We start from the raw sequence: 27,190 nt of genomic DNA, 5'->3' as shown, positions 1-27,190 counted from the left end.
TCACAAATTAGGCATCTGGTGAGAGAGCAGCCTCAGGCCAGCTAACCAGCCAGGCAGACCTTCACATCTGGCTTTCGGGTTTGGTTTTCTCAGTGTTACTCATAACCTCCATTTTAGTGAGATTCACCATTTTGTTCTGGTTTTCACACTTCGCAAAGATAAGAAGGAGCTTGAGTTAATTCCAGCTAGAAGGAGACTGGCAACCTGGTGGGATAAGACAATGACATGTTAGTATTCTGAAGGAACACCAGCCTATCAGGACCCAACGTTTCTGACTGACTGTCCCTCCTGTGACTGAGTGACATCTTTAATGTCTAATTGGATCAGCATGCATTTGAAAACATGGCAAGCAGATGTGAGTGAAGGTTGGCAGCAGGCAAATCTGGATCATCTCTGTCCCCATGATAAATTAGCATAAATGGAGGCTAACGGGGGTTTAAGAAAAGGACTTGGCTGCCAAGCAACAGAGGAACCCCTGCAGAAGAGACAGCTGTGCATTGTCTGGAGGAATAGTAAAAACACACAGTCATGCATGCACATGCACACGCAAATACTGCATAAATAAACACACATGTTAAAATGGCCTGACAGAGGAGGGAAGATTCCATAGTTGAGAATAATCTGGTTAAAGCGACAGGCTGCACCATCCCTGTGTAGAGAACAGAATTTCCACAAAATAGTTTTTTAAAATGTTTGTTTCATGTCACCTCCGTTTTGTTGTTTGATTAGAATGAAAGGAGAGCTCTTAGCGCGTCAAGGACCAATGTGTGAATGAGACTGATGTAAAATAAAGATGAGGGACATGTCACATAATTTTCTCTCTCTTCAGTGGCTTGCCTTGAGATGACAGTGACCTATATTATTTCACCGTCGCCTGTGTGCACATCACACACATACACACACACACACACACACACACCTGCTGTAAGCAGCGTATAACACACACACACACACCACTGATTTAAGCAGCACACCTCGTCTATGAGGAAAATAAATTGGAGCGATTCTCTGGAGGTGTGAATAAAACAACATACAGAATTCAATCTAGCACTTCAGTAGGATGCAGAGGGCATTTTTTTCATATCAAACAACGCCATTCACAGCTAGGTCCAGGAGGGGTGGGCAGTCTGCAAATGAGATATTCATGAGAAGCCCTTGATATTTACTTAATATGTCCATAATGTCTGACAGAAAGCCCATGACTAGATGATGTCCCACTCTCATTCACTGCAGTTGCCATGACAGAGAGCTGTGGAAGCCATTTTCCTCCAGCCCTATTCTTCATCTATATTATTGTGTTAAGATATACCTCAGGAGGATCAAGCATTCATACAGTAATTACTGTTACTCCACTAACTGTGTGTGTGTTTTTTATTTATTTCATCTTTATTTAACTAGGCAAGTCAGTTAAGAATAATTTCTTATTTACAATGACGGCCTTCCCCAGCCAAACCTGGACGACGCTGGGCCAATTGTGAACCGCCCTATGGGACTCCCAATCACGGTCAGATGTGATACAGCCTGGATTCAAACTAGGGACTGTAGTGATGCTCCTAGCACTGAGATGCAGTGCTTTGACCGCTGTGCCACTCAGGAACACACTAATCCCCACGAAAAAATGGACTCTAAATAACTACATCCTTTCCAACATCATCATCACAGTCTTTTTGATGATCATATTTTTAAATGTTCAGAATAGAATCTAAGGGAACTGTGGCCCAATGGAACTTAAGGGAATCCAACATTCTAGAATCCAAGTATTGTTTGTTACAGGGCCTGTCAAATAGTGTCCCATGGAAATAGTCTACTCTTGACTGAAGAGTGAACTTCCCAGACTGAGGCTGCTGGGCCCTTCCAGACCGAGACCGCAGGGCCCTCAAAGACAGAGTCCTCCCAGCCCATCCAGGACATTGAGAACCTCTCCTATGCCTTTGTGCGTATAAGAGTATATAATAATAATGAGTATAAGTCGATCCACAGGTTATCAATCAAAATACACCATGACAAGTCTGACGATAAAGAGGAAACATTCCCAAGAGAACAGCCTATCTTATTCTCCTCAAAGGTACTTAGTTCAGCCTAATAAAGCCACATTTAACATTTACATTTAAGTCATTTAGCAGACGCTCTTATCCAGAGCGACTTACAAATTGGTGCATTCACCTTATGACATCCAGTGGAACAGTCACTTTACAATAGTGCATCTAAATCTTAAAAGGGGGGGGGGGTGAGAAGGATTACAAGGACATAGGTCCTTGTAAATGTTCAGTAATACGAGATAGGATGTAGCAGACGAAACTAAGTTGTTTATGTATCTCTGTTTCTTATTTCCTGTCCAGAGAAGCGGGCCAAGCAGTCAACCAATTCTGAAAAGGGCCCAGCGCCAAAGACTGTGGTCATATTTATGATATGGTAACTGGTCCGAGTGGTGAAAGTAGCAATCCTCCTGTCATGCTGACCCTGGTTGTGAAGATTGCCATACTAGTGGTACCATCCTATGTGGATGCTCAGGAAGACCCCTGCATGATAGTCCTGCCCCCCAAGAAACACTGGAGAGAGGCCCTGTCAGATTAATGCAGCACCATTGTGACAACCTAGAGTTGGGGTCAATGCCAATTCAATTCTGTCGATTCAGGAAGTAAACTGAAATTCTAATTCAAAAATGTTCTCAAAGAGAGACATGGAGAATAATTGGAATTCGATTTAGAATTTCAGTTTACTTCCTGAATCGACTGAATTAGAATGTAATTGACCCCAACCCCTGATATTTTAATCAAATCAAATCAAATCAAATTGTATTTGTAACATACACATGGTTAGCAGATGTTAATGCGAGTGTAGCGAAATGCTTGTGCTTCTCGTTCCGACAATGCAGTAATAACCAACAAGTAATCTAGCTAACAATTCCAAAACTACTACCTTATAGACACAAGTGTAAGGGGATAAAGAATATGTACATAAAGATATATGAATGAGTGATGGTACAGAGCGGCATAGGCAAGATACAGTAGATGGTATTGAGTGCAGTATATACATATGAGATGAGTATGTAAACAAAGTGGCATAGTTAAAGTGGCTAGTGATACATGTATTACATAAGGATGCAGTAGATGATATAGAGTTCAGTATATACGTATACATATGAGATGAATCATGTAGGGTATGTAAACATTATATTAGGTAGCATTGTTTAATAAAAGTGGCTAGTGATATATTTTACATCATTTCCCATCAATTCCCATTATTAAAGTGGCTTGAGTTGAGTCAGTGTGTTGGCAGCAGCCACTCAATGTTAGTGGTGGCTGTTTAACAGTCTGATGGCCTTGAGATAGAAGCTGTTTTTCAGTCTCTCGGTCCCAGCTTTGATGCACCTGTACTGACCTCGCCTTTTGGATGATAGCGGTGTGAACAGGTAGTGGCTCGGGTGGTTGTTGTCCTTGATGATCTTTATGGCCTTCCTGTGACTTCAGGTGGTGTAGGTGTCCTGGAGGGCAGGTAGTTTGCCCCCGGTGATGCGTTGTGCAGACCTCACTACCCTCTGGAGAGCCTTACGGTTGTGGGTGGAGCAGTTGCCGTACCAGGCGGTGATACAGCCCGACAGGATGCTCTCGATTGTGCATCTGTAGAAGTTTGTGAGTGCTTTTGGTGACAAGCCGAATTTCTTCAGCCTCCTGAGGTTGAAGAGGCGCTGCTGCGCCTTCTTCACGATGCTGTCTGTGTGGGTGGACCAATTCAGTTTGTCTGTGATGTGTACGCCGAGGAACTTAAAACTTAAAACTTAAAACTCTCCACTACTGTTCCATCGAGCCTACCACTGTTGTGTCGTCCGCAAACTTGATGATTGAGTTGGATTGAGTTGGAGGCGTGCGTGGCCACGCAGTCGTGGGTGAACAGGGAGTACAGGAGAGGGCTCAGAACGCACCCTTGTGGGGCCCCAGTGTTGAGGATCAGCGGAGTGGAGATGTTGTTGCCTACCCTCACCACCTGGGGGCGGCCCGTCAGGAAATCCAGTACCCAGTTGCACAGGACGGGGTCAAGACCCAGGGTCTCGAGCTTGATGACGAGCTTGGTGTTAAATTTGTATTTTTTACCTTTATTTAACTAGGCAAGTCAGTTAAGAACAAATTCTCATTTTCAATGACAGCCTAGGAACAGTGGGTTAACTGCCTGCTCAGGGGCAGAACGACAGATTTGTACCTTGTCAGGTCGGAGGTTTGAACTTGCAACCTTCCGGTTACTAGTCCAACGCTCTAACCACTAGGCTACCCTGCCGCCCCAAATGCCGAGCTGTAGTCGATGAACAGCATTCTCACGTAGGTATTCCTCTTGTCCAGATGGGTTAGGGCAGTATGCAGTGTGGTTGAGATTGCATCGTCTGTGGACCTATGATATTTTCATCTATATAAACTAATTCTGTGGTTTCTCTCCTCACATTTTATTTAATCTTCTTTAGAATTCTATTTGATCAATTAAATAGTTAGCAAACTGGGTTGAACAGCTTGGTCTCTCCATAATTGACCAAAATGGCAATCACTACCAGTGGCAATGCCATCTTCTATAATTACAGCAGTAATTTAACTTTTTTAAAAAGTAATTTACAAACAAATTCTAATTTTCAATGACAGCCTAGGAACAGTGGGTTAACTGCCTTGTTCAGGGGTAGAAGGAAAGATTTGTACCTTGTCAGGTCAGTGATTTGATCTTGCAACCTTTCGGTTACAAGTCCAAGCTCTAACCACTAGGCTACCTGCTGCCCCATGTAAGATTTAAATCACTGGGTGAAAACAGTGTGATGCCTGTGTCACTTATCAGGGACTGATAAAGCACTAAATTAGAGGTATTGCTAGAGAAGATAGAGCACTTCTAATCAGGGTTAAATTGGTGTTTTGTTGCAGTTGTACTTTCCCCATAATTCATGAATTTTCTATCATATGTAGCACACAGTAACTCTAGTCGATTGTTTTTATTTTATTTAACTAGTCAAGAACAAATTCTTATTTCTGTCCAAAAATTATGCAGAAAAATGTATCCATGCTTTTGTCACTTCTAGGTTAGACTACTGCAATGCTGTACTTTCCGGCTACCCGGATAAAGCACTAAATAAACTTCAGTTAGTGCTAAATACGGCTGCTAGAATCCTGACTAGAACCAAAAAATGTGATCATATTACTCCAGTGCTAGCCTCCCTACACTGGCTTCCTGTCAAGGCAAGGGCTGATTTCAAGGTTTCACTGCTAACCTACAAAGCATTACATGGGCTTGCTCCTACCTATCTCTCTGATTTGGTCCTGCCGTACATACCTACACGTACGCTACGGTCACAAGACACAGGCCTCCTAATTGTCCCTAGAATTTCTAAGCAAACAGCTGGAGGCAGGGCTTTCTCGTATAGAGCTCAATTTTTATGGATTTGTCTGCCTACCCATGTGAGAGACGCAAACTCAGTCTCAGTCTTCACTGAAGACTCATCTCTTCAGTGGGTCATATGATTGAGTGTAGTCTGGCCCAGGAGTGGGAAGGTGAACGGAAAGGCTCTGGAGCAACTAACCGCCTGTGCTGTCTCTGCCTCTTTCCACTGTTCCACTCTTTCCACTGGGATTCTCTGCCTCTAACCCTATTACACGGGCTGAGTCACTGGCTTACTAGGGCTCTTTCATACCATCCCTAGGAGGGGTGCGTCACTTGAGTGGGTTGAGTCACTGATGTGATCTTCCTGTCTGGGTTGGCGCCCCCCCTTGGGTTGTGCCGTTGCGGAGATCTTTGTGGGCTATACTCGGCCTTGTCTCAGGATGGTAAGTTGGTGGTTGAAGATATCCCTCTAGTGGTGTGGGGGCTGTGCTTTGGCAAAATGGGTGGGGTTATATCCTTCCTGTTTGGCCCTGTCCGGGGGTGTCCTCGGATGGGGCCACAGTGTCTCCTGACCCCTCCTGTCTCAGCCTCCAGTATTTATGCTGCAGTAGTTTATGTGTCGGGGGGCTAGGGTCAGTTTGTTATATCTGGAGTACTTCTCCTGTCCTATCTGTTATCCTGTGGGAATTTAAGTATGCCCTCTCTAATTCTCTATTTCTCTCTTTCTTTCTTTCTCTCTCTCGGAGGACCTGAGCCCTAGGACCATGCCTCAGGACTACCTGACATGATGACTCCTTGCTGTCCCCAGTCCACCTGGTCGTGCTGCTGCTCCAGTTTCAACTGTTCTGCCTGTGATTATTATTATTTGACCATGCTGGTCATTTATGAACATTTGAACATCTTGGCCATGTTCTGTTATAATCTCCACCCAGCACAGCCAGAAGAGGACTGGCCACCCCACATAGCCTGGTTCCTCTCTAGGTTTCTTCCTAGGTTTTGGCCTTTCTAGGGAGTTTTTCCTAGCCACCGTGCTTCTACACCTGCATTGCTTGCTGTTTGGGGTTTTAGTCTGGGTTTCTGTACAGCACTTTGAGATATCAGCTGATGTACGAAGGGCTATATAAATACATTTGATTAGATTTTTATTTACAATGACAGCCTAAACCGGCCAAACCCGGATGACACTGGGCCAAATGTGCACCACCCTACGGGACTCCCAATCACGATACAGCCTGGATTTGAACCAGCGTGTCTGTAGTGACACCTCTAGCACTGAGAGGCAGTGTCTCCTAAACCATGGGTGATAGCAACAGCAAGCTAGTTAAATAGGACAAATTAGCTAGCAAGTGCAAGCTAGCTAGCTAAATTACCATAAATGTTTAATGCTTTTCGACCTGTTTCCAAATGAATATATTTGGTTCAGAGTTCGTTTTGATATTTTAACCTGCGTGTGGTGATCGCGTTTGGTGTGGGTAGACAAAATACATTTATGCACGATGGCGCACGCAGCCGGTTTGGGTTCCGGGTGTTTTAGCCTTCTTCAGCGAAGATGTCTGACAAAAATACTAGGATGGACGCAAATTTAAGTGGTTATAATGTCATAACGAATCATGCAACAACAAAAAATGTACAGTTGACAGGAATATGTTAGTTAATGTAGAGTCAAACGATTATGCATTTTCTTTTTTTATCATAAAGTTAATTTACGTAAATTGCGATATTGCAAGCTCGCTGACTAGCTAACATTAGCCAGCTAAGTTATCTGGTTAGCTTTATGGGTGTTGTGACATGAGTATGAAATTGTTATTGTGGTTGTTTAATGTTTTAGGTACTCCTGAAACAACCAGCAAACCAGGCTGTCGTCTTGTGAAACAGTGGATGGAAAGAATCTCGCCAGCTAAAGCATTTATTTACTGCAAATTGAATGTACAATTTTTTAAGCTTGCCTTCCCGATATTTCCTATGCAACGCAGATAGATGAAATAACATAGCCCACTAGCTATATAGAATTCAACTTGGAGTAGATATCTACTCAAATAATATTGAGTAGAATATAACTTTGTGCCAAGGATACAAGTCGTATATACATAGTAGTTATTACCATGCATGAGATCCCCACATTGTAGCCTGTACATTGAATATATTCACTGATCATGTACTCTACCTTGGCAGATAAAGGTGCAGTTCAGCTATGAATATCTTTGAGATTATTTTACAGTCATATCCAATACCAGGAGTATCAAAATTCCAGTCTTTGAATGATGTTGTGTTTGCATGTATGTATTACAAATATACACTTCAACAGTGTTTACCAATCTTGGTCCTTGGACGTCAATGGTTACACATGCTAACTAATAGACTAGAAACAGGATTGAACTAGTTAAAGGCTGATTTGTAATTAATATATACAGAAATAGAATATAAAAACAGTGCACTACACTTCCTATGAAGCATCTGAATATCTAACGTAGTGTTTCATTAAATAAGACTTAATTTCAACCAGTAGAGAATGAAACGCTTTATTGAAAGAAGTTCTTTAACCAAAGTGTTATAAATATAATTGTAATATTATAAATACAAGTTCAATCTGTACATCAATGCATATCTTTTGTGCAGTATAAAACCAGGAAGAAAGGTGGAAAAGCCAACGGGAAAGAGGTAAGAACATAGGAGGAGGGACGGCAGCATATCATTAATGAATCACAGTGCAACCCAAATATTCTCTCAGTTCATCACAATTACATAATAGTGTCTCAGGTCGGCCTGAAGGTTATCTTAGGAGCAGGTGAGGTGGCGATGACGGGACTGGGGGTTGGCATCCTCTCTCACATCAGAACATCTGCAGACAAGAGACAGATGGAGAGAGCAATAGCATGCTTAAGCCTCGTTTTTATTTTTTATTCTAACATTGTTAGTCATCATAATAATCAGGTCAAGTGCAAAACTGACCTTGGTTCATTAACTCTGGGACTACTGCATCTCTCTGTATTTCAATGTAAAGCATCTCTTTAATAATACTTCCTGTTGACCAAGTGCCCTCTAAGTAGACAGTTCAGCTGCGGGAGGGGTTCATCGACACAGCTGATATAATCTGGAGGATTTAGGGAGAAGAGGGTAGAGGGATGAAGTGAAGGAGAGAGACTGTTATTGAGAAGATAAGGTAGTTAGAGAGACAGTGTTCTAACAGGAATCTGTGTGTTTGGCCTCACCTGGTGTCCACACCACACTAAGTGGCTGCAGGGTACTTACCATCACTAGGGTATGTGGCCTCACCTGGTATCCACACCACACTAAGTGGCTGCAGGGTACTTAATGCTGAAATACATGAACTGGCACACAAGGATGAAAAATATAGCGAACTTATAGAAATGATGAAGTGTCTTACTATTCTCCATGGTTGGCCCTCTTGCCTATTTGTTGAAGGTGGAAGGAGCCACAGTTATACACCTGAGCCTGCTTACTGCACAACCCAATCAATCAGATTGATACATGAGTGTGTAGGTGTGGGTTATAGGGTGTCTAATTGTTCTACATTTTTTTTCAATATGGGTGACTTAAAAGAGCCTGTTGTTTTTGTACAGACATCACACTCTTACCTAAACAGCACCCTCACCTGAGAAGTAGAAACTTGGAATTGATTTTAACTGCAGTTAACATAGGTAAGTAAATGGAAGAATACTCTTATTGCAATGTGAATGGCTCTTAAAAGAGCCTTTGGTTGTGCATAGTGTAGTCTATGGTGTTGCCAGGGAACAGCACCCTCTTCGAAGAAGTAGGAGGTGAAGATCTCCCGCACACAGATTGTCTCTCTTCCTGTGTTGTTGGACCCCATCCTTGAAACATCCTGCAGAGCAGCAGACTTCTCCTCTGGCACACGGCGGCGAGCTGCAGATCCTCTCCTGGTCCTTGTGTCCATCCTCGTGAAGTTATGCATGACACAGATAGCTTTCACACACCTGAATTCCCCCAGGAGGCAGTCCCAGATGGCCCTGGTCACCCAACCTTGCAGTGCCCTAAACGTTAACAGTAGGCAATCGATTTGAAGGAATCTCCAGCTACAAGTTATCTATAGGAATATGGAAGACAATGTAATTATTAGACTTACATCACCAGGTCATTGTGTATTACTAAAGTATAATATACCTGATAACAAATCATGATCACATTGGATTGATAGATGCATGGACACACATATGTGCATGTGTAGTATGTGACAATAACAGGATCATATCAAGGATGGCATCACAAATTAATACATAAATACCTCTCGAAGCTTGATGAGTTGATCATTTGAATCAGCTATGCAGTAAGTACTAAGGCAAAAACAAAAATGTGCCCCTCTTTGAGTCCCCAGAACTGAGAACCACTGCTCTTCATATGTAGAGAGGCTTTCATAGCGCTCTTTATCTGAGGACAGAAAACCTCACAAGAAACAGACTTCATTATAGTCAAATTACACCACACTGAATATTATCTTACTATTATCTCCGTCCTCACTTCTAGGGACAGGAATTACACCTGCCCTATACCTGTACCTGCCCTATCCAGAATAGCCTCCTCTCTCACTGACAGTTGGGGCTGCTCTCCTTTCACCCTCCTACATGGCTGTTAGCAAGCTAACTATAAATGCATTTGGAGTTTGTTTTTTACAGTGATAACAGTCATTGTCCAATGAATGGAAAATAAATCTGAAAAACACTTGGTTTATCTCAGCTTCAAGTTAGAATTTTTATGCTCTCATATTGTAAAAGCAGGACGATCTGCTCCACTTGTTGAGTTACATTCTTATTTACAATGACTACAGTGGTCAAACACAGGCCAATTGTGCACCACGATAAGGGACTCCCCATCGCAGCCAGATGTGATAGAGGTTGGATTTGAAACAGGGACCTCTTGACTATCGGTCTCACTCCGGTATTTAGCCTTAGATGGAGTTTACCACACAATATACCACGACTAGGGGCTGTTCTTACGCACGACGCAGCGCAAAGTGCCTGGACACAGCCCTTAGTCGTGGTATAGTGGTCATATATCACAAACCCCGAGGAGCCTTATTGCTATTATAAACTGGTCACCAACATAAATAAAGCAGTAAAACTCAATGTTTTATTGTATTTTTTATTTTATTTCACCTTTATTTAACCAGGTAGGCTAGTTGAGAACAAGTTCTCATTTACAACTGCGACCTGGCCAAGATAAAGCATAACAGTGAGAACAGACAACACAGAGTTACACATGGAGTAAACAACAACACAGAGTTACACATGGAGTAAACAACAACACAGAGTTACACATGGAGTAAACAACAACACAGAGTTACACATGGAGCAAACAATTAACAAGTCAATAACACAGTGGAAAAAAAATAGTCTATATACATTGTGTGCAAAAGACATGAGGAGGTAATTACAATTTAGCAGATTAACACTGGAGTGATAAATGAGCAGATGGTCATGTGCAGGTAGAGATACTGGTGTGCAAAAGAGCAGAAAAGTAAATAACTATAAACAGTATGGGGATGAGGTAGGTAAATTGGGTGGGCTATTTACCGATGGACTATGTACAGCTGCAGCGATCGGTTAGCTGCTCAGATAGCAGATGTTTGAAGTTGGTGAGGGAGGTCTCACCAAAGTATCCAACTTCAACGATTTTTGCAATTCGTTCCAGTCACAGGCAGCAGAGAACTGGAAGGAAAGGTGGCCAAATGAGGTGTTGGCTTTAGGGATGATCAGTGAGATACACCTGCTGGAGCGCGTGCTACGGGTGGGTGTTGCCATCATGACCAGTGAACTGAGATAAGGCGGAGCTTTACCTAGGATGGACTTGTAGATGACCTGGAGCCAGTGGGTCTGGCGACGAATATGTAGCGAGGGCCAGCCGACTAGAGCATACCGGTCGCAGTGGTGGGTGGTATAAGGTGCTTTAGTAACAAAACGGATGGCACTGTGATAAACTGCATCCAGTTTGCTGAGTAGAGTATTGGAAGCTATTTTGTAGATGACATAGCCGAAGTCGAGGATCGGTAGGATAGTCAGTTTTACTAGGGTAAGTTTGGCGGCGTGAGTGAAGGAGGCTTTGTTGCGGAATAGAAAGCCGACTCTAGATTTGATTTTAGATTGGAGATGTTTGATATGAGTCTAGAAGGAGAGTTTACAGTCTAGCCAGACACCTAGGTACTTATAGATGTCCACATATTCTAGGTCGGAACCATCCAGGTGGTGATGCTAGTCGGGCGTGCGGGTGCAGGCAGCGAACGGTTGAAAAGCATGCATTTGGTTTTACTACTGTTTAAGAGCAGTTGGAGGCCACGGATGGAGTGTTGTATGGCATTGAAGCTCGTTTGGAGATTAGATAGCACAGTGTCCAAGGAAGGGCCAGAAGTATACAGAATGGTGTCGTCTGCGTAGAGGTGGATCAGGGAATCGCCGCAGCAAGAGCAACATCATTGATATATACAGAGAAAAGAGTCGGCCGGAGAATTGAACCCTGTGGCACCCCCATAGAGACTGCCAGAGGACTGGACTACATGCCCTCCGATTTGACACACTGAACTCTGTCTGCAAAGTAGTTGGTGAACCAGGCAAGGCAGTCATTAGAAAAACCGAGGCTACTGAGTCTGCCGATAAGAATATGGTGATTGACAGAGTCGAAAGCCTTGGCCAGGTCGATGAAGACGGCTGCACAGTACTGTCTTTTATCGATGGCGGTTCTGATATCGTTTAGTACCTTGAGCGTGGCTGAGGTACACCCGTGACCGGCTCGTAAACCAGATTGCACAGCGGAGAAGGTACGATGGGATTCGAGATGGTCAGTGATCTGTTTGTTGATCCAATATACAATGGCTCTCAACCAATCCCAATTCAGGACTCAAACCACCCAGTTTATAAAAGCACATAATCCCAAAGTAAGTGCTCCAAAACACTCCTTTCTTAGATTCCTAATCCATGTGCCAACCAGGAAGAATAGAGTCCTGACTCATTTACATTTTAGCAGACACACTTACCCAGAGCTCATTACAATAGTGAATGCATACACTCTTATACTTTATTTTTCTTCTTCATACTGGTCCCCCGTGGAAATCAAACCTACAATCATGTGGCGTTGCAAGCGCCATGCTTTACACAGGACTCTACAAGGATATACCAGTGGGAGCACAATGACATATTGATCCCAAAAACCAGGACTGCAATCTGACTGTAAAATGATTACAGTACAGCAGGCCAGCCTGATTCTGCTAAATTGGAAGAGTTATGATTGGGACTAGTTCCATTAAGTATTTGTGTGTTTTCATGCCGGGGTGCATTGTTTTTGTTGTTTGGTGGCAGTTACAGAATATATTATTGTACAGATCAAAGATACATATGCCACAGCACATGTCGAAAAACTGTCAACTACAGCTGGAGACTACAGCATTGCATAATTAAACCTCTCTGTTCTAGCTGCTTTAACTCTGACACATACTGATGTTATGTCACCATCTTGTGGCCCATTGGTGGAAATCTGGAAGATTTCATTACTGTGCTCAAACCATCTCTGAGGCAACATGAAATGAATACAATCCATTAATAAGCATAACTGCATTGTGAAAAATGCATTGCCGTATAGAGGGTGTACCTCAACTCTCCATGTTGGTATATGTGTAACCGATGTGAAATGGCTAGCGAGTTAGCGGTGATGGGCGCTAATAGCGTTTCAATCGGTGACGTCACTCGCTCTGAGACCTTGAAGTAGTGGTTCCCTTTGCTCTGCAAAGGCTGCGGGTTTTCTGGTGCGATGGGTAGCTATGCTTCGTGGGTGTCAGTTGTCTATGCGTGCAGAGGGTACCTGGTTTGAGCCCGGCGAGGAGACGAACTAACGTTACACTGTTACATATGCATATGTTATACACAAACAATGTGTATGAACAAATAGGTTTGAGATTAGTAATATGCAAACCCTACCCAACAGTGCAGTACTCAATATCCAAAAAGTTTGACTGATAAAAAAATTGAAAATTTAAAAAACACACAAAATAAGAAATACGAGAGGAGGCTATATGCAGGGTTAGCCTACAAGGGTTAGCCTACAAGACCATGGTGTACTTACATGGAAACAATGTTACAATACATAAAGACACTGTCCTCCTCATCAGACCCCCCTTGTTTCTCCCTCCTCTTCCCTCAGTATCACCATGGTTCATCTCCCTAGTTGCCTGGCAACTACCTACTCCTGGAATTGAGGAGACTATAGTTGACATTATAATTAAAGACCACCCCCACCATTTACAATAACTACATTTATTAAAGAAAATAATTGCAAGACAAAATCATATCTCTGTAGTTGATTTTTGTAATAGGCCTAAATTACAAAACAATTCACATTTAGGATATTTATAAATCAGCCACATGGCCAATAGTCTAACACTTGAATTTACCTCAAGTTTTTTTTTAAGAGCCATGTGGTATTAATATTCAAATCAACAGAAGATGCTGTCTGACAATGTGAGTCAGATAAACATAATTGAGTTTAACTGCAAATTGCAGTAATTGAGGTTGTTATGTAACACTCACATGGCCATTTAAAACAAAAATAACATCACAAATACAGATGTCTTTTTTCCCAGTCTCACCCACACCAGACCTATAATCACCATCCCATCTTAGATGGACACTGTCTATTTGATCTGTCACACAGGAAATGTATGAATTAATTAGGCACAAACTGTTTTCATCATTATGCAAAACCAAGTCCTGTAATCCATAGGCCTATATCTAAGTTGTTATGAGGTGGTCTACATTTACCATTAGGCCTATGCAATTTACAGGAAAGATATACATACAATGTGAGTATTGCTGACAATATTAGAGACATTCATTTTTTTTATCAAACAAGACAATCAATATGATCTGGTCATTACTCCCTGGCATCAGTACATTTGGTATTTTTAAGGTTGAACTGTGTCTAACCAAAGAGTTCCCTCTCTGTAAACAAAAGCTAAGAGCCATTTTATTCTTGATCTGAAAATGTGGTCTGATGCGCGGTGTGGCGCAATAGAGGAGCCTCCAGAGGCACGCAGAGGCCAAATTGAACTCTGTACCGCATCACAGTGCGCCTCTCAAATGTTTTAACAATGCGGAGTGCTCCGTATAGATCCGCATTGACACGATTGTTTTGACGTTCGGTGAGGGCGGGAGGTCATGTATAACACAAACTCACTTCATTGACAACTTCCTTCACAACAGCGCTGCTCGGCGAAACTAAATAAATATGAATGCTCTGACTTCTGCAGAGTCCATATCACCGTAAATGCTGCACCGCCAATGCAGAATTCGGAATGACCACGCATGGCCTATCAAGATGAAAGACCTCGCGTAGTAGTAACTTCCCAAGAAGCAACTTCCGTATTGCAAAGCATTTTGGTACTTGTGTACACTTCCAAATCATTCTTCCACATAACTAGCAAGTTTGTAGTTTTAGACCCACGAACAGTTATTTTGTGTCGTTTCCTCAAATTATATCGATAGTGTTCCACTGGTTTATGAACAGGGCTGAAATTAAACAAACATCGGTATGGCGGAGGGTGCCAGCGGTAACGCGGTGAATCTTCCTCCCGGAGATCCTCAGCTAATCGGTCTCATCGTGGAACATCTCAAGAACCGAGGCTTGTTCGACGAGTTCCGCAGAGATTGCCTGGCAGATGTGGATACAAAGGTACTATATATAGCTTTCAACTTTTTCCCGACTAACTGGCTGTCAACATTTATTTTACTCAGTTATATAGCACGTTTACGCTTTGTGTCCAACCATGTTGCTTTTAGCATAGCTAGCTAACGTTAGCCAGTTGTGCTGGAAAATGTTCTCAGTTATTGATCAATGCCGGTGTACTTCTGTCATTGCCGTCAGCCTGCCTACCAGAATCTGCGACAAAAAGTTGACAACTTTGTATCCACTCATTTGAGCACTCAAGAATGGAACCCATCAATCAACAAAAATCAAGTGCGAAATGGGCTAAGACAAAGCGTCGTGCAGTGAGTAGCTACAATACTTCATATACTCAGAATTCTGCCTGTAAGTGTCAAATGCGTTGCTGACAGTACATATTACAGAGGATAGTGAAATCTGCACATTGGATGGCTAAGCTCATGTCCCCAGTCTGGACTGAGGTAGGTGTTATCAGTTGTTGCTACTTATGCCACAGTCATTAGTCATCTGTAGTGTCTCTGCTGTGTGTCAGGTCAGGCATGCTGGAGTCTGGGGTGGACAGAATCATCACCCAGGTGGTGGATCCCAAATTGAACCACACTTTCAGGCCCCACATTGAGGATGCCATTCATGACTTCCTGTCTGCTGAGAAGGAGGAGGGTCCATCCAACACTCAATCAGAGACTGAGCAACAAGAGGCTCCAAGCCACACTGGACCCAAAACGCCATGAGGTCAGTGCGTTAACATAAACATCATGGGCACATCTATAGGCATTGAACTATAGTATAATCTCAAAGTTTCACAGTTTGTCTTCTCTCCTTTTACTTCAGGTACAGAGAAACGTTTTCTGCTGAAGGTAGATATTTTTTAGCGCTCCATCAGGCTGGATGGACAAGGACCTACTGTCTAGTAATCATGGAACAAGAGGTTTGCACAACTCTTAGTCTTTCTTCATGTGGAGAAACCAAGCCGTGGATGTTAGCTGTCATTGCTAGCAGCTACCAAATAATGCCCATAACAAGTCAAAGGGGAATTGTGCAAATGACACTGGTATAGCACCCTCAAACTCAACTCTGGACCTCGAAGCCAGTTCCACTGCATTTTTTCATTGTTCCCCTCTCAGGGACTGATTTTGACCTGAGACACCAGGTTGTGTGCAATTCATTATCAGGTAGAAGAAAACCTGCAGGCAATGGACCTCGTAGGCTAAGAGTTGAGTACCCCAGGTATAGCACATGGAATTTTGTTTGTGGTTATTGAATTAAAGAGACTGGTAACTTCTTTTTTTTTTAAGAGCAGGAAGTAGCAATTGTAATGTTTGCTTACAGATTTTGTTCCTCAGTTTGACACTAATTGGTGAATATTGTAAATGTCATTCACCAATAAATTAATGATTTGGTTGAAATGTGCACACTGCCCTGTCATTTGTTAAACTGTGTCAATACTGTGCTGTACGGGCTGCGGTAAGACTACATTGCTCAGTTAGCCTGGAGCAGCGTTTCTCACACTTTGTCCTCAGGACCCCAAGGGGTGCAAGTTTTGTTTTTTGCCCTCGCACTACACAGCTGATTTCCTATATTTTTATTAGATTAGAATGATCACAGCATTATCACATTTGGATCCATCCAGAGCACAGCCAGTGAGATCTCTTACGGGATGGAAGGTGTACTGCGTTACATAGAGGAGACAGTCCATAAAAGGGAGCGCTGCAGTCTTTGCCAGTTCAAGACTTAACATCTGGAGTACAACCCAGGTTATGAAACTAGCTGCCAGGGCGAGGGAGTAGAACAGCCTGCCCCTGACTGAGGCTTGTTGGCATTCCTCTGGGCAGGCAGGGTGCAAGTTGATTGGCAGTGCCTGGGAGCACGGCATGGTTGCTGTCTCAACACATCCATGCTATATTTCTCTCGCTGCCCTCAGCCGTGTAGGAGTGAGGCTTAGCTCCATGGCCCTAAGATGCAGCTCCAAGGCCCCCAGTAAAAGGAGGGGGATGAGGGGCTCTGGATGAGCTGTGCAGAGTGTTCCCGCCTGGCTGGGACAAAGGTTGAATTGTCAGAGCTGCCTGGATGGAGCTGCTTCTGTCATTCACCACCTCGCCTCTGAGGACGTGCATACTAGCAGGCCCGCTGTGCTGCACCACTGAGAACTGGCAAGCAGGCCTTTGTTCTCTTTTTTTAAATCAGAGACCTCCACACACTGACACTACTGAATGGCTTTTAGGAGTGGTCTAAAGAATTCCGTAAGGAAATAGTGTGTAGTAGACCGATAAGCATTTAGGGCAAGTGGATACTAGTGAGACATTGGACTTTGAGCATAGCTAATTTGTTGACCCCCCCCCCTCCTCCTCCCAACACACACTTACACAAATTGAATAAAGGTCCTGGTGGTGTGTCAGGTTTTCAGAGAACAGCAGCATGGCTACGTGACTCCAGCCCCCACCCTGACATCAGTGTCTGCTGCTCACGCTAATTAAGATGCTTTGCCACAGTTCCTCCATCTGGGGAAACTCAATCCTGTCCTGATTTTAACGCTACAGTTGTCAGCTGTCTGGTGTGAGTAATCAGAATCCAGGGTGAGGAATTTAATGCCCTGGCTCCACTGCACTCGAGCTGGAAGTCTCTGGTCTTCACTTTATCTTGTCAGGAGGGGAAAGGGGGGTTGAGCCACCCTTGTTTCTAGGAAACCATACACAAAAGTAATACTTTTACTAAATATTTAGGAAAAGTTAATCATTTCAAGAGTCTAAATAAAGGAAGAAACCACATGAAAAAAGTCAAATTAATATATACTAGAGGTTTCATGATGCTTCTATCTAAACCAAAGTAGATAATTTTCTACATCAGTTGGGGTCTAAGTTTCAGTATGATGTCCTAAACCTGCATAAAAGTGCATCCTTGTAGCTGTGTGGGCTAATTTAGACCAAATGTTTGCCTTGGGGTTAGTTTAGCCAATGTTTGAGCAAATTGAAGTGTTTTCTTACCAGGTATAGTGCTCGGCATTATCAACAGGGCCTGGCCAATGATAAGTGCTTTTAAAAAAGTGTTTGTTAAAATATGCTTAAAATGTACAAAAATCTGTGGAAAAAGTGATTGTGTTGAATTGTGTTTGGGAAATAAAGTTAGACATGGTTTCAAAAAGTTAGTGGGACAATTTAATTCAGTACATACATTTGTAGGTGGCTTAACTTACCCTGTCCTGTGGCTCAACTTACCCCATACCTGGAGTAAGTGCCAAGTTACCCCAAATGTTCTAAACTGTATGTTTACATGAATTCTGAATATTTCCAGGGATACACAACATCCTGAAATATATGTAGGTATCTTTGTTAGAAAGAATACTACACTGAACAAGTGAGCTATATCAAGAAGCTGATTAAACAGCATGATCATTACACAGGTGCACCTTGTGCTGGTGACAATAAAAGGTCACTCTAAAATGTGCAGTTTTGTCACACCACATAATGCCACAGATGGCTCATGTTTTGAGGGAGCGTGCAATTGGTATGCTGACTATACGTCTACCAGAGCTGTTGCCAGGTGATTGAATGTTAATTTTGCTAGCATAAGCCGACCTCCCAACGTCGTTTCAGAGAATTTGGCAGTATGTCCAACTGACCTCACAACCGCAAACCAGGTGCAACCACACCTGCCAAGGACCTCCACATCCAGCTTTTTCACCTACAGGATCGTCCGAGACCACCCAGCTGAACAGTTGATGAAACAGAGGAGTATTTCTGTCTGTAATAAAGCCCTTTTGTGGGGAAAAACTCATTCTGATTGACTAGGCATGAAATTGTTGCATAATATGTTTATATTTTTTGTTCAGTCTATATTTATCTTGACAGAGTAAAGCTGAATGTAAAACAAAATGGCTTAATTTACACCACTCCACTACCTTTTCTACAGGTCACAGTATGTGGTTGGTGATTACCCATTAACCCTTATTGAATTATGGTCACTTATTACACATGCATTATACAAATAAAAGCAATGCCAATTTATGACCAGATGGCCTCAACACAATCACATTATTCTGAATAGTAAAGGTCAAGTTGTGTTCCAGTCCAGAACTCTCACAGCAGCATAGCAACCTCTTCCTTCCACACAATGGAGGAGCACAGTGTACAGGGCTGTACTGTAGCAGATGCTTTGGCAGTATCTGAAATGTAAGACAAAACCCACTAGAGGGCAAAGTGATTCTAACAAGCTCAGGAACATCCTCCTCTAGCTGTTGGTCTTGAGTCTGACTTGACCCGGCTAAACTGACAAAGTATCATGTATAGTTTCTGTAGAATAACGAAGTATGCAACCAATACAACAGGCAGAGATGTTTTTATTTTAATATAGCTGGTCAGCTGTGGGGTTTCAAGCAATCAAATTTATAAGGCCCCTTTTTACATCAGCCAATGTCACAAAGTGCTATACAGAATCCAAGCCTTAATTCCCAAAGAACAAGCAATGCAGATGTCGAAGCACAGTGGCTAGAAAAAACTCCCATTGAAAGGCAGGAACCTAGGAAGAAACGTAGAGAGGAACCAGGCTCTAAGGGGTGCCGAGTGAAGATTAAAACAGTGCCAAGATGTTCACATTTTCATAGAGGACCATTGTTGTGCTGCTGCTCTGTTCCTGGTCACTATCTTGTGTCAGTATGTGAGCAACACATCATGACGTAATTATGACTCCCTAATTAGAATTTTGGAATATTGCACAATCATAGCAATCATTCCAATTATTTAGACAAATATTTGTAGGACATAGCAAGCCAATCATTTATCATCATTGTCAAGTGTAAACAATCAAAAGAAACTCAAAACCCAAACTCTGCCCAGTACTAAATCGCTCACGGATGAGAGAGGACACAGGGTTGAACTATGCATTGTGTAAGAAACCAAGTGACACAGCACTTTTGGCCTCAGATATGCAGCAATTAAGTTCAGGGTCCTTGGAGGGTACTGGTAATATAGTGTGAAATTGTGTGTTGTGTTCACTGCACATCTTGGGGGCAAAAGTCTCAGCTGTCATTGCATTGGTTTTCTGAACCAGAGTAATTATTGAAATGGGACAGAGTAGGGGTAAATTCACCCCCTCCCCTTAACCCCATTAGAGCACAGCTGCACGTTGGACCCAGAGTTGTCCCTTAGAGGCCCAAGCCACAACAATTAAATCCCCATTCCTCTGCAAAGCCTTGGTGCATCTGTTCATTTAATTACCCCTCATATTTCTCACACGTTAGTGGGGGGATTCATTACATATAGTGGTACACTGAGGTTGCCCGATCCAGGACCTCTCTGCCCAGATGTGCATTAGGCAAGGTCATTTTCACCACTAGACACAAGCTCCTCAGTCTCCACTCTTCTTCAGCCAGGGACTATACAGACGTAATGAGTATTAAACGCTGTGGCTTGGTGATCTTGGCTGCCTATGGAAGCAATCCCCCTTTAAAACTTTAATGGAGGACATACTGTATGTATGATGAAATGTGTTTGCAAATGTTATTTGTGAATTTTTTCTTTTGGAACATATATTTTTTTATTATATCTTGGAAGTAATTAGTTGTGAAATAAGCACTCCATAAGGACTGAGAGGATAGTGACTGGCTATAATATATCTATCAAAATACATCTAGGATCCATCCATTATTACATAGTGAGAATTATAAGCATGCATATGTACTTATTAGACAATTGTATTTATTGTACATTGTCTTTACAAATATTGTGAGTTTTGCCATTACAGGTACATTCGGCCCGCTTATTCATAGTGAGAGGGAAGAACGCAAGCTAGCAACATCAGCACAGCTTGGCTATTCCTCTGCAGATGTCAGCTCTTGTGTAATTTCATTGATTTATCCACTTGTTTTTGGCTTGAGTCTGAAACACACGTTCAATGTCAGGCAATGTGCAGATTGGAGGAGACGTTGTGTGGAGAGTGAGGCCCGTGGTGTTTTCCCACGTGGTCAGGGTCCTCTAGTAGGGGACACAACAAGCCCTTTCTCTACTCTCTCTCTCTGCATGCATTGTCTGAGCCTTCCTGACCTATTACAGCAGAACACAAACCAGGTGCCTCCAACAATAACAGGAGGTTTTATAGAAGTATCACACAGAGTCCATTCTCAACCCACGTCCTCCTTCTCTTTACTCCCAATTTGAAGCAATAGAACAGGTGGTATTATACAACCTTTAGTCCTCATTCATGAGGACATTCCAATGAGTTGTTGTTGATGCTGCAGGGTATCTACAATACAGTCCCATGACTTACAGTGCCTTGCAAAAGTATTCATCCCCCTTGGCGTTTTTCCTATTTTGTTGCATTACAACCTGTAATTTAAATTGATTTTTATTTGGATTTCATGTAATGGACAAACACAAAATAGTCCAAATTGGTGAAGTGAAATGAAAAAAAATGACTTGTTTCAAAAAATGTAAAAAATGAAATAAAAAGGAAAAGTGATGGTGTATATATGTATTCACCTGCTTTGCTATGAAGCCCCTAAATAAGATCTGGTGCAACCAATTACCTTCAGGAGTCACATAATTAGTTAAATAAAGTTCACCTGTGTACAATCTAAGTGTCACATGATCTGTCACATAATCACAGTACATATACACCTGTTCTGAAAGGCCCCAGAGTCTACAACACCACTAAGCAAGCGACACCATGAAGACCAAGGAGCTCTCCAAACAGGTCAGGGACAAACTTGTGAATAAGTACGGATCACGGTTTGGTTATAAAAAAAGATCTGAATCTTTGAACATCCCACGGAGCACCATTAAATCCAATAAAAAAGGGAAGAATATGGCACCACAACAAACCTGCCAAGAGAAGGTCTCCCACAAGGCAAGGAGGGCAAGGAGGGCATTAATCAGACAGGAAACAAAGAGACCAAAGATAACCCCGAAGGAGCTGCAAAGCTCCACAACAAAGATTGGAGTATCTTTCCATAGTACCACTTTAAGCTGTACACTCCACAGAGCTGGGCTTTATGGAAGAGTGGCCAGAAAAAAACCATTGCTTAAAGAACAAAATAAGCAAACAAGATTGGTGTTTGCCAAAAGGCATGTGGGAGACTCCCCAAGAAGGTACTCTGATCATATTGAGACTAAAATTGAGCTTTTTGGCCATCAAGGAAAACGCTATGTCTGGCGCAAACCCAACACATCATCACCCTGAGAATACCATCCCCATGCTGTGGGGATGTTTTTCTTCGGCAGGAACTGGGAAACTGGTCAGAATTGAAGGGGGGGTGAATAGTTATGCACAAAAAGGCTTCTTTTTTTGTCTTATTTCTTGTTTGTTTCACAAGAAGAAGAAAAATTCCATCTTCAAAGTGGTAGGCATGTTGTGTAAATCCAATCATACAAACACCCCAAAAATCCATTTGAATTCCAGGTTGTACGGCAACAAAATAGGAAAAATTCCAAGGGGGAGTGAATACTTTCGCAAGCCACTGTAGGTGTCTAGAGAGTTATGTTTCAAATGATTTCCATTAAAACATGTAGTATTTCAATGAACTACGTCCGTCTCCCAACTATCTATCGATTGTTGGTACTATAGCTGGTATAGGTGTGCTATACAGAGCAACTGTCCCTGCCTCAACTCAGTTGCGCCATATCAAAATGCAGCCTCTGGGATGTGTGTACTATATCTGCATTACCCTTTCTCTTCTCTTTAGTCTACATTAACAAGCTACTCGAGTTGTGTTTATACAGCGTGTACACACACACAATGCTGCATTCTACAACTCTGACAGTTAGGCAAGACAACAACCGTGTTTACATTTAGCATTTTTTATAACATGGTCATGTGAGGGACAGGCGGTACAAGAGTGCACTTCAATATTGTTTGTTTGAGACAATGTGTATGCTTATGTTTGCAGGTCAGGGGTCATTCAGTGGGAGATCAACACTGTTCTGTTAGGTTGTTTTTAAAGCTCTCTGTGAGGATAAAAGAGAGCGGGACAGTCACCAGTCCAAATATGGGGCGCACTATGTGTAAACCCACCCACACACAAGACCTCTTCACCCCCTCCCCCTCCCTTAAAACAAAACTACCCCCCCCCCCTACCTCCAATCATCCAGGGTCAGGGGGAGGAGACTAGGGATTGCCATGTCTGTGTGGCGCTGTTCCACTGGGGCTCTGTGATGTCATCATGGTCCTGCTGCCCTTGGGCTTACTGTGCTGTCATAAGGTCCAGGAGAATCATTCACAAAAACAGGTAGGACACCTTGTGACTGTCAGGGTGTAGGGGGTCAGCCCCTTATGACGACAATGTCACTGGAAAGGGCTCATGCACATACGCTTGAGTTGGATGCCTCTCATGTTTGACACGCCAGGCCCACGAGATGACATTTTCTACACGGGGATCTGGGTCAGAATTAAGCCCCTCCAGTGATTTATGGACACGCTCATTCAACAGTGCTATGAACATAGGGATAACTCACATGTGCAGTCTGTTTGGAAATAGCCACCTCATCAGTCAGTGCCAGTCACTATGTTTAAATCTACTATTTTGGGGCCTCCCGAGTGGTGCAGCGGTCTAAAGCACTGCATCGCAGTGCTCGCTGTGTTACTACAGATCCTGGTTCGATACCGGGCTGTGTTGCATACCGGGCTGTGTCGGGATGTCCTTGCCCGTTTGCGCTCTAGCGACTCCTTTGGCAGGCCGGGCACATGCATGCTGACACGGTCGCCAGGTGTACGGTGTTTCCTCCAACACATGACTTCCGGGTTATGCGTGCATTGTGTCAAGAAGCAGTGCGGCTTGGCTGGGTTGCGTTTCGGAGGACGCATGGCTCTTGACGTTCACCTCTCCCGAGTCCGTACGGAAGTTGCAGCGAAGGGACAAGACTGTAACTACCAATTGGATATGACAAAATTGGGGAGAAAAAGGGTGGACATTTTGTTTACACTTGAGATCCTGTAACGATGTGCGCTGAGAGTCGGGAAGCAAGTTCAGGGACTGAGTGTTTAAATAAATAAACACAACATAATACAAACGAAGAAACACGAACAAAGCACAGACATGAAAAAGAAACAATGACGCCTGGGGAAGAAACCAAAGGTGGTGTCATATATATATATATACACTGCTCAAAACAATAAAGGGAACACTAAAATAACATCCTAGATCTGAATGAATGAAATATTCTTATTAAATACTTTTTTCTTTACATAGTTGAATGTGCTGACAACAAAATCATACAAGAATTATCAATGGAAATCAACCCATGGAAGTCTGGATTTGGAGTCACACTCAAAATTAAAGTGGAAAACCACACTACAGGCTGATCCAACTTTGATGTAATGTCCTTAAAACAAGTCAGAATGAGGCTCAGTAGTGTGTGTGGCCTCCACGTGCCTGTATGACCTCCCTACAACGCCTGGGCATGCTCCTGATGAGGTGGCGGATAGTCTCCTTAGGATTCTCCTCCCAGACCTGAACTAAAGCATCCAGTTGATGGATGGAGCGAGACATGATGTCCCAGATGTGCTCAATTGGATTCAGGTCTGGGGAATGGGCGGTCCAGTCCATAGCATCAATGACTTCCTCTTGCAGGAACTGCTGACACACTCCAGCCACATGAGGTCTAGCATTGTCTTGCATTAGGAGGAACCCAGGGCCAACCGCACCAGCATATGGTCTCACAAGGGGTCTGAGGATCTCATCTCGGTACCTAATGGCAGTCAGGCTACCTCTGGCGAGCACATGGAGGGCTGTGCGGCCCCCCAAAGAAATGCCACCCCACACCATGACTGACCCACCGCCAAACCGGTCATGCTGGAGGATGTTGCAGGCAGCAGAACGCTCTCCACTGCGTCTCCAGACTCTGTCACGTGATCAGTGTGAACCTGCTTTCATCTGTGAAGAGCACAGGGCGCCAGTGGCGAATTTGCCAATCTTGGTGTTCTCTGGCAAATGCCAAACGTCCTGCACGGTGTTGGGCTCTAAGCACAACCCCCACCTGTGGACGTCGGGCCCTCATACCACCCTCATGGAGTCTGTTTCTGACCGTTTGAGCAAACACATGCACATTTGTGGCCAGCTGGAGGTCATTTTGCAGGGCTCTGGCAGTGCTCCTCCTGCTCGTCCTTGCACAAATGCGGAGGTAGCGGTCCTGCTGCTGGGTTGTTGCCCTCCTACGGCCTCCTACACGTCTCCTGATGCACTGGCCTGTCTCCTGGTCGCACCTCCATGCTCTGGACACTACGCTGACAGACACAGCAAACCTTTTTGCCACAGCTCACATTGATGTGCCATCCTGGATGAGCTGCACTACCTGAGCCACTTGTGTGGGTTGTAGACTCCGTCTCATGCTACCACTAGAGTGAAAGCACCGACAGCATTCAAAAGTGACCAAAACATCAGCCAGGAAGCATAGGAACTGAGAAGTGGTCTGTGGTTATCACCTGCAGAACCACTCCTTTATTGGGGGTGTCTTGCTAATTGCCTATAATTTCCACTTGTTGTCTATTTCATTTGCACAACAGCATGTGTAATTAATTGTCAATCAGTGTTGCTTCCTAAGTGGGACAGTTTGATTTCACAGAAGTGTGATTGACTTGGAGTTACATTGTGTTGTTTAAGTGTTCCCTTCATTTTGTTGAGCAGTGTCTATATATAGGGAAGGTAATTCGGGAAGTCCAGGTAAGTCTGATGACGTGCAGGTGTGCATAACGATGGTGACAGATGTGCGCCGTAACAAGCAGCCTGGTGACCTAGAGGCCGGAGAGGGAGCACAAGTGACAAATCTCCTATACACTAAGCTCAACTGGCATTGGACAATATGTCCCTCCACTTTCATGACGATTAAACCAACATCACCCATCATGACAATGTGTCTGTAGTTGATCACATTGAGTTTCTCTATAGTTTATATTTGGTAGTTGAGGCTGAAAGATGATGAGTATAGGGGGCAGGGTGAGGGGACAGACTCAATCTACTGTGCAGCAACACGAAATGGGATATATTGGAGAGCCTTTAAGTGACTGGAATATGTATGTGTATCACCTGCCTATTACAATGTCTGGGTAAAGGACGTAGACTGAGCGCTGCTATCAGTACATAGGATATCCTTCCAGGAAAGATAACCCACTTCCTTGTATACATATAGACAAATACAACACACAGCAAATTGACTGTGCTATGGTAGCAATGAGAGAGTTCTGAAGGTAGCTTTTGGAGTATGTGTGTGAATATTTGGGGCCAAGACCTCTCCAGGTCTGCGGTGCCAGCACTATGGCAGAACCTGGAGTCAGGCCAGTGTTGTACTTGGCCAGATTCAGCAAATGCCCTGTCTGGCAGAGTGGCCTCTTTTTTCAGAGTGCTTGCAAATGACTGGAGGGCTGACACGAAGAGGGGTAATGATTTAAAGCCCAAGTAAGGGTCAAAGCACAGTCAGAGCTCGAAAATGTTATTTTCTACAAGGGTGCCAAAAGGGATTACCTTCACCCCCTCGGCAGGGTAACCTAGAATACTATGCCCCACAGAGCATGTGAATGCCCTGTTCAATACCTTGTTGTAGTGTACACACACACACACACACACACACACACACACACACACACACACACACACACACACACACACACACACACACACACACACACACACACACACACACACACACACACACACACACACACACACACACACACACATAGCCTTGAAACAGGTAGCTGTCCTGAAGGGTACGTCATGATACAGAAAACAAACTATAAATCAAGGAGAGCTCCTAGCTTTCTAAAAACATTGTTTCTCTGCACCGGGGACATGGTGTGCTGCATCCCACAAGCAACTGTGACAGAGGGAAGGCCTGCCTGGCCTGCAGCCTGTGCTCTGTCTTTTCTCAGCCTGTTAAAGTGTGTTTATTTTAACAGCAGCAGCAACCCTCCTGGGAAGCCTGCTCCTTTTCTTGGCAGGGTGCGGGGCCTGTTAAAATGTGCCCTGACGTAGGAGGCTGAGACTATCGTCGCTTAACGCCGATGGTTAAGATTCACTCTGCAGAGTCGGCATCTGCTGCCACCAGAGACAAGAGCCCAGCTCCATTAGTCCCACTGTCTGAGAGTAGAACACCCAGAGAACTCTGCCCCTTAACCCCTGTGTCACCACTAGACTTTACAACAACTACTTAACTGGCACCAATTCATGGATTATATAGTA

The 27,190-nt window shown here is 43.5% G+C and overlaps 1 protein-coding gene across 2 annotated transcripts; it reads left to right on the top strand.

Moving 5' to 3' along the window:
* Positions 1–14,506: 14,506 nt before the first annotated feature.
* bod1 (biorientation of chromosomes in cell division 1) lies at positions 14,507–16,440 on the top strand. 2 transcript variants are annotated; one of them, XM_035760629.2, is made up of 4 exons: positions 14,507–15,039; positions 15,232–15,356; positions 15,563–15,762; positions 15,837–16,440. In XM_035760629.2, exons 1-3 carry the CDS (start codon positions 14,899–14,901, stop codon positions 15,759–15,761), a joined length of 465 nt encoding a protein of 154 aa, XP_035616522.1. In that variant the 5' UTR covers positions 14,507–14,898; the 3' UTR covers position 15,762; positions 15,837–16,440. The 2 variants fall into 2 exon arrangements, with proteins under 2 accessions (XP_035616522.1, XP_035616521.1); XM_035760628.2 differs by having other exon boundaries at positions 14,514–15,039; positions 15,862–16,440.
* The last annotated feature ends 10,750 nt before the right edge of the window (positions 16,441–27,190 follow it).

This window comes from Oncorhynchus keta, chromosome 11 (genome assembly GCF_023373465.1).
Source record: "Oncorhynchus keta strain PuntledgeMale-10-30-2019 chromosome 11, Oket_V2, whole genome shotgun sequence".
Taxonomy (NCBI): Eukaryota; Metazoa; Chordata; class Actinopteri; order Salmoniformes; family Salmonidae; genus Oncorhynchus; species Oncorhynchus keta.
The sequence above is the reverse complement of the archived record's forward strand: the minus strand, read 5'-3'. Positions and strand labels throughout refer to the sequence as shown.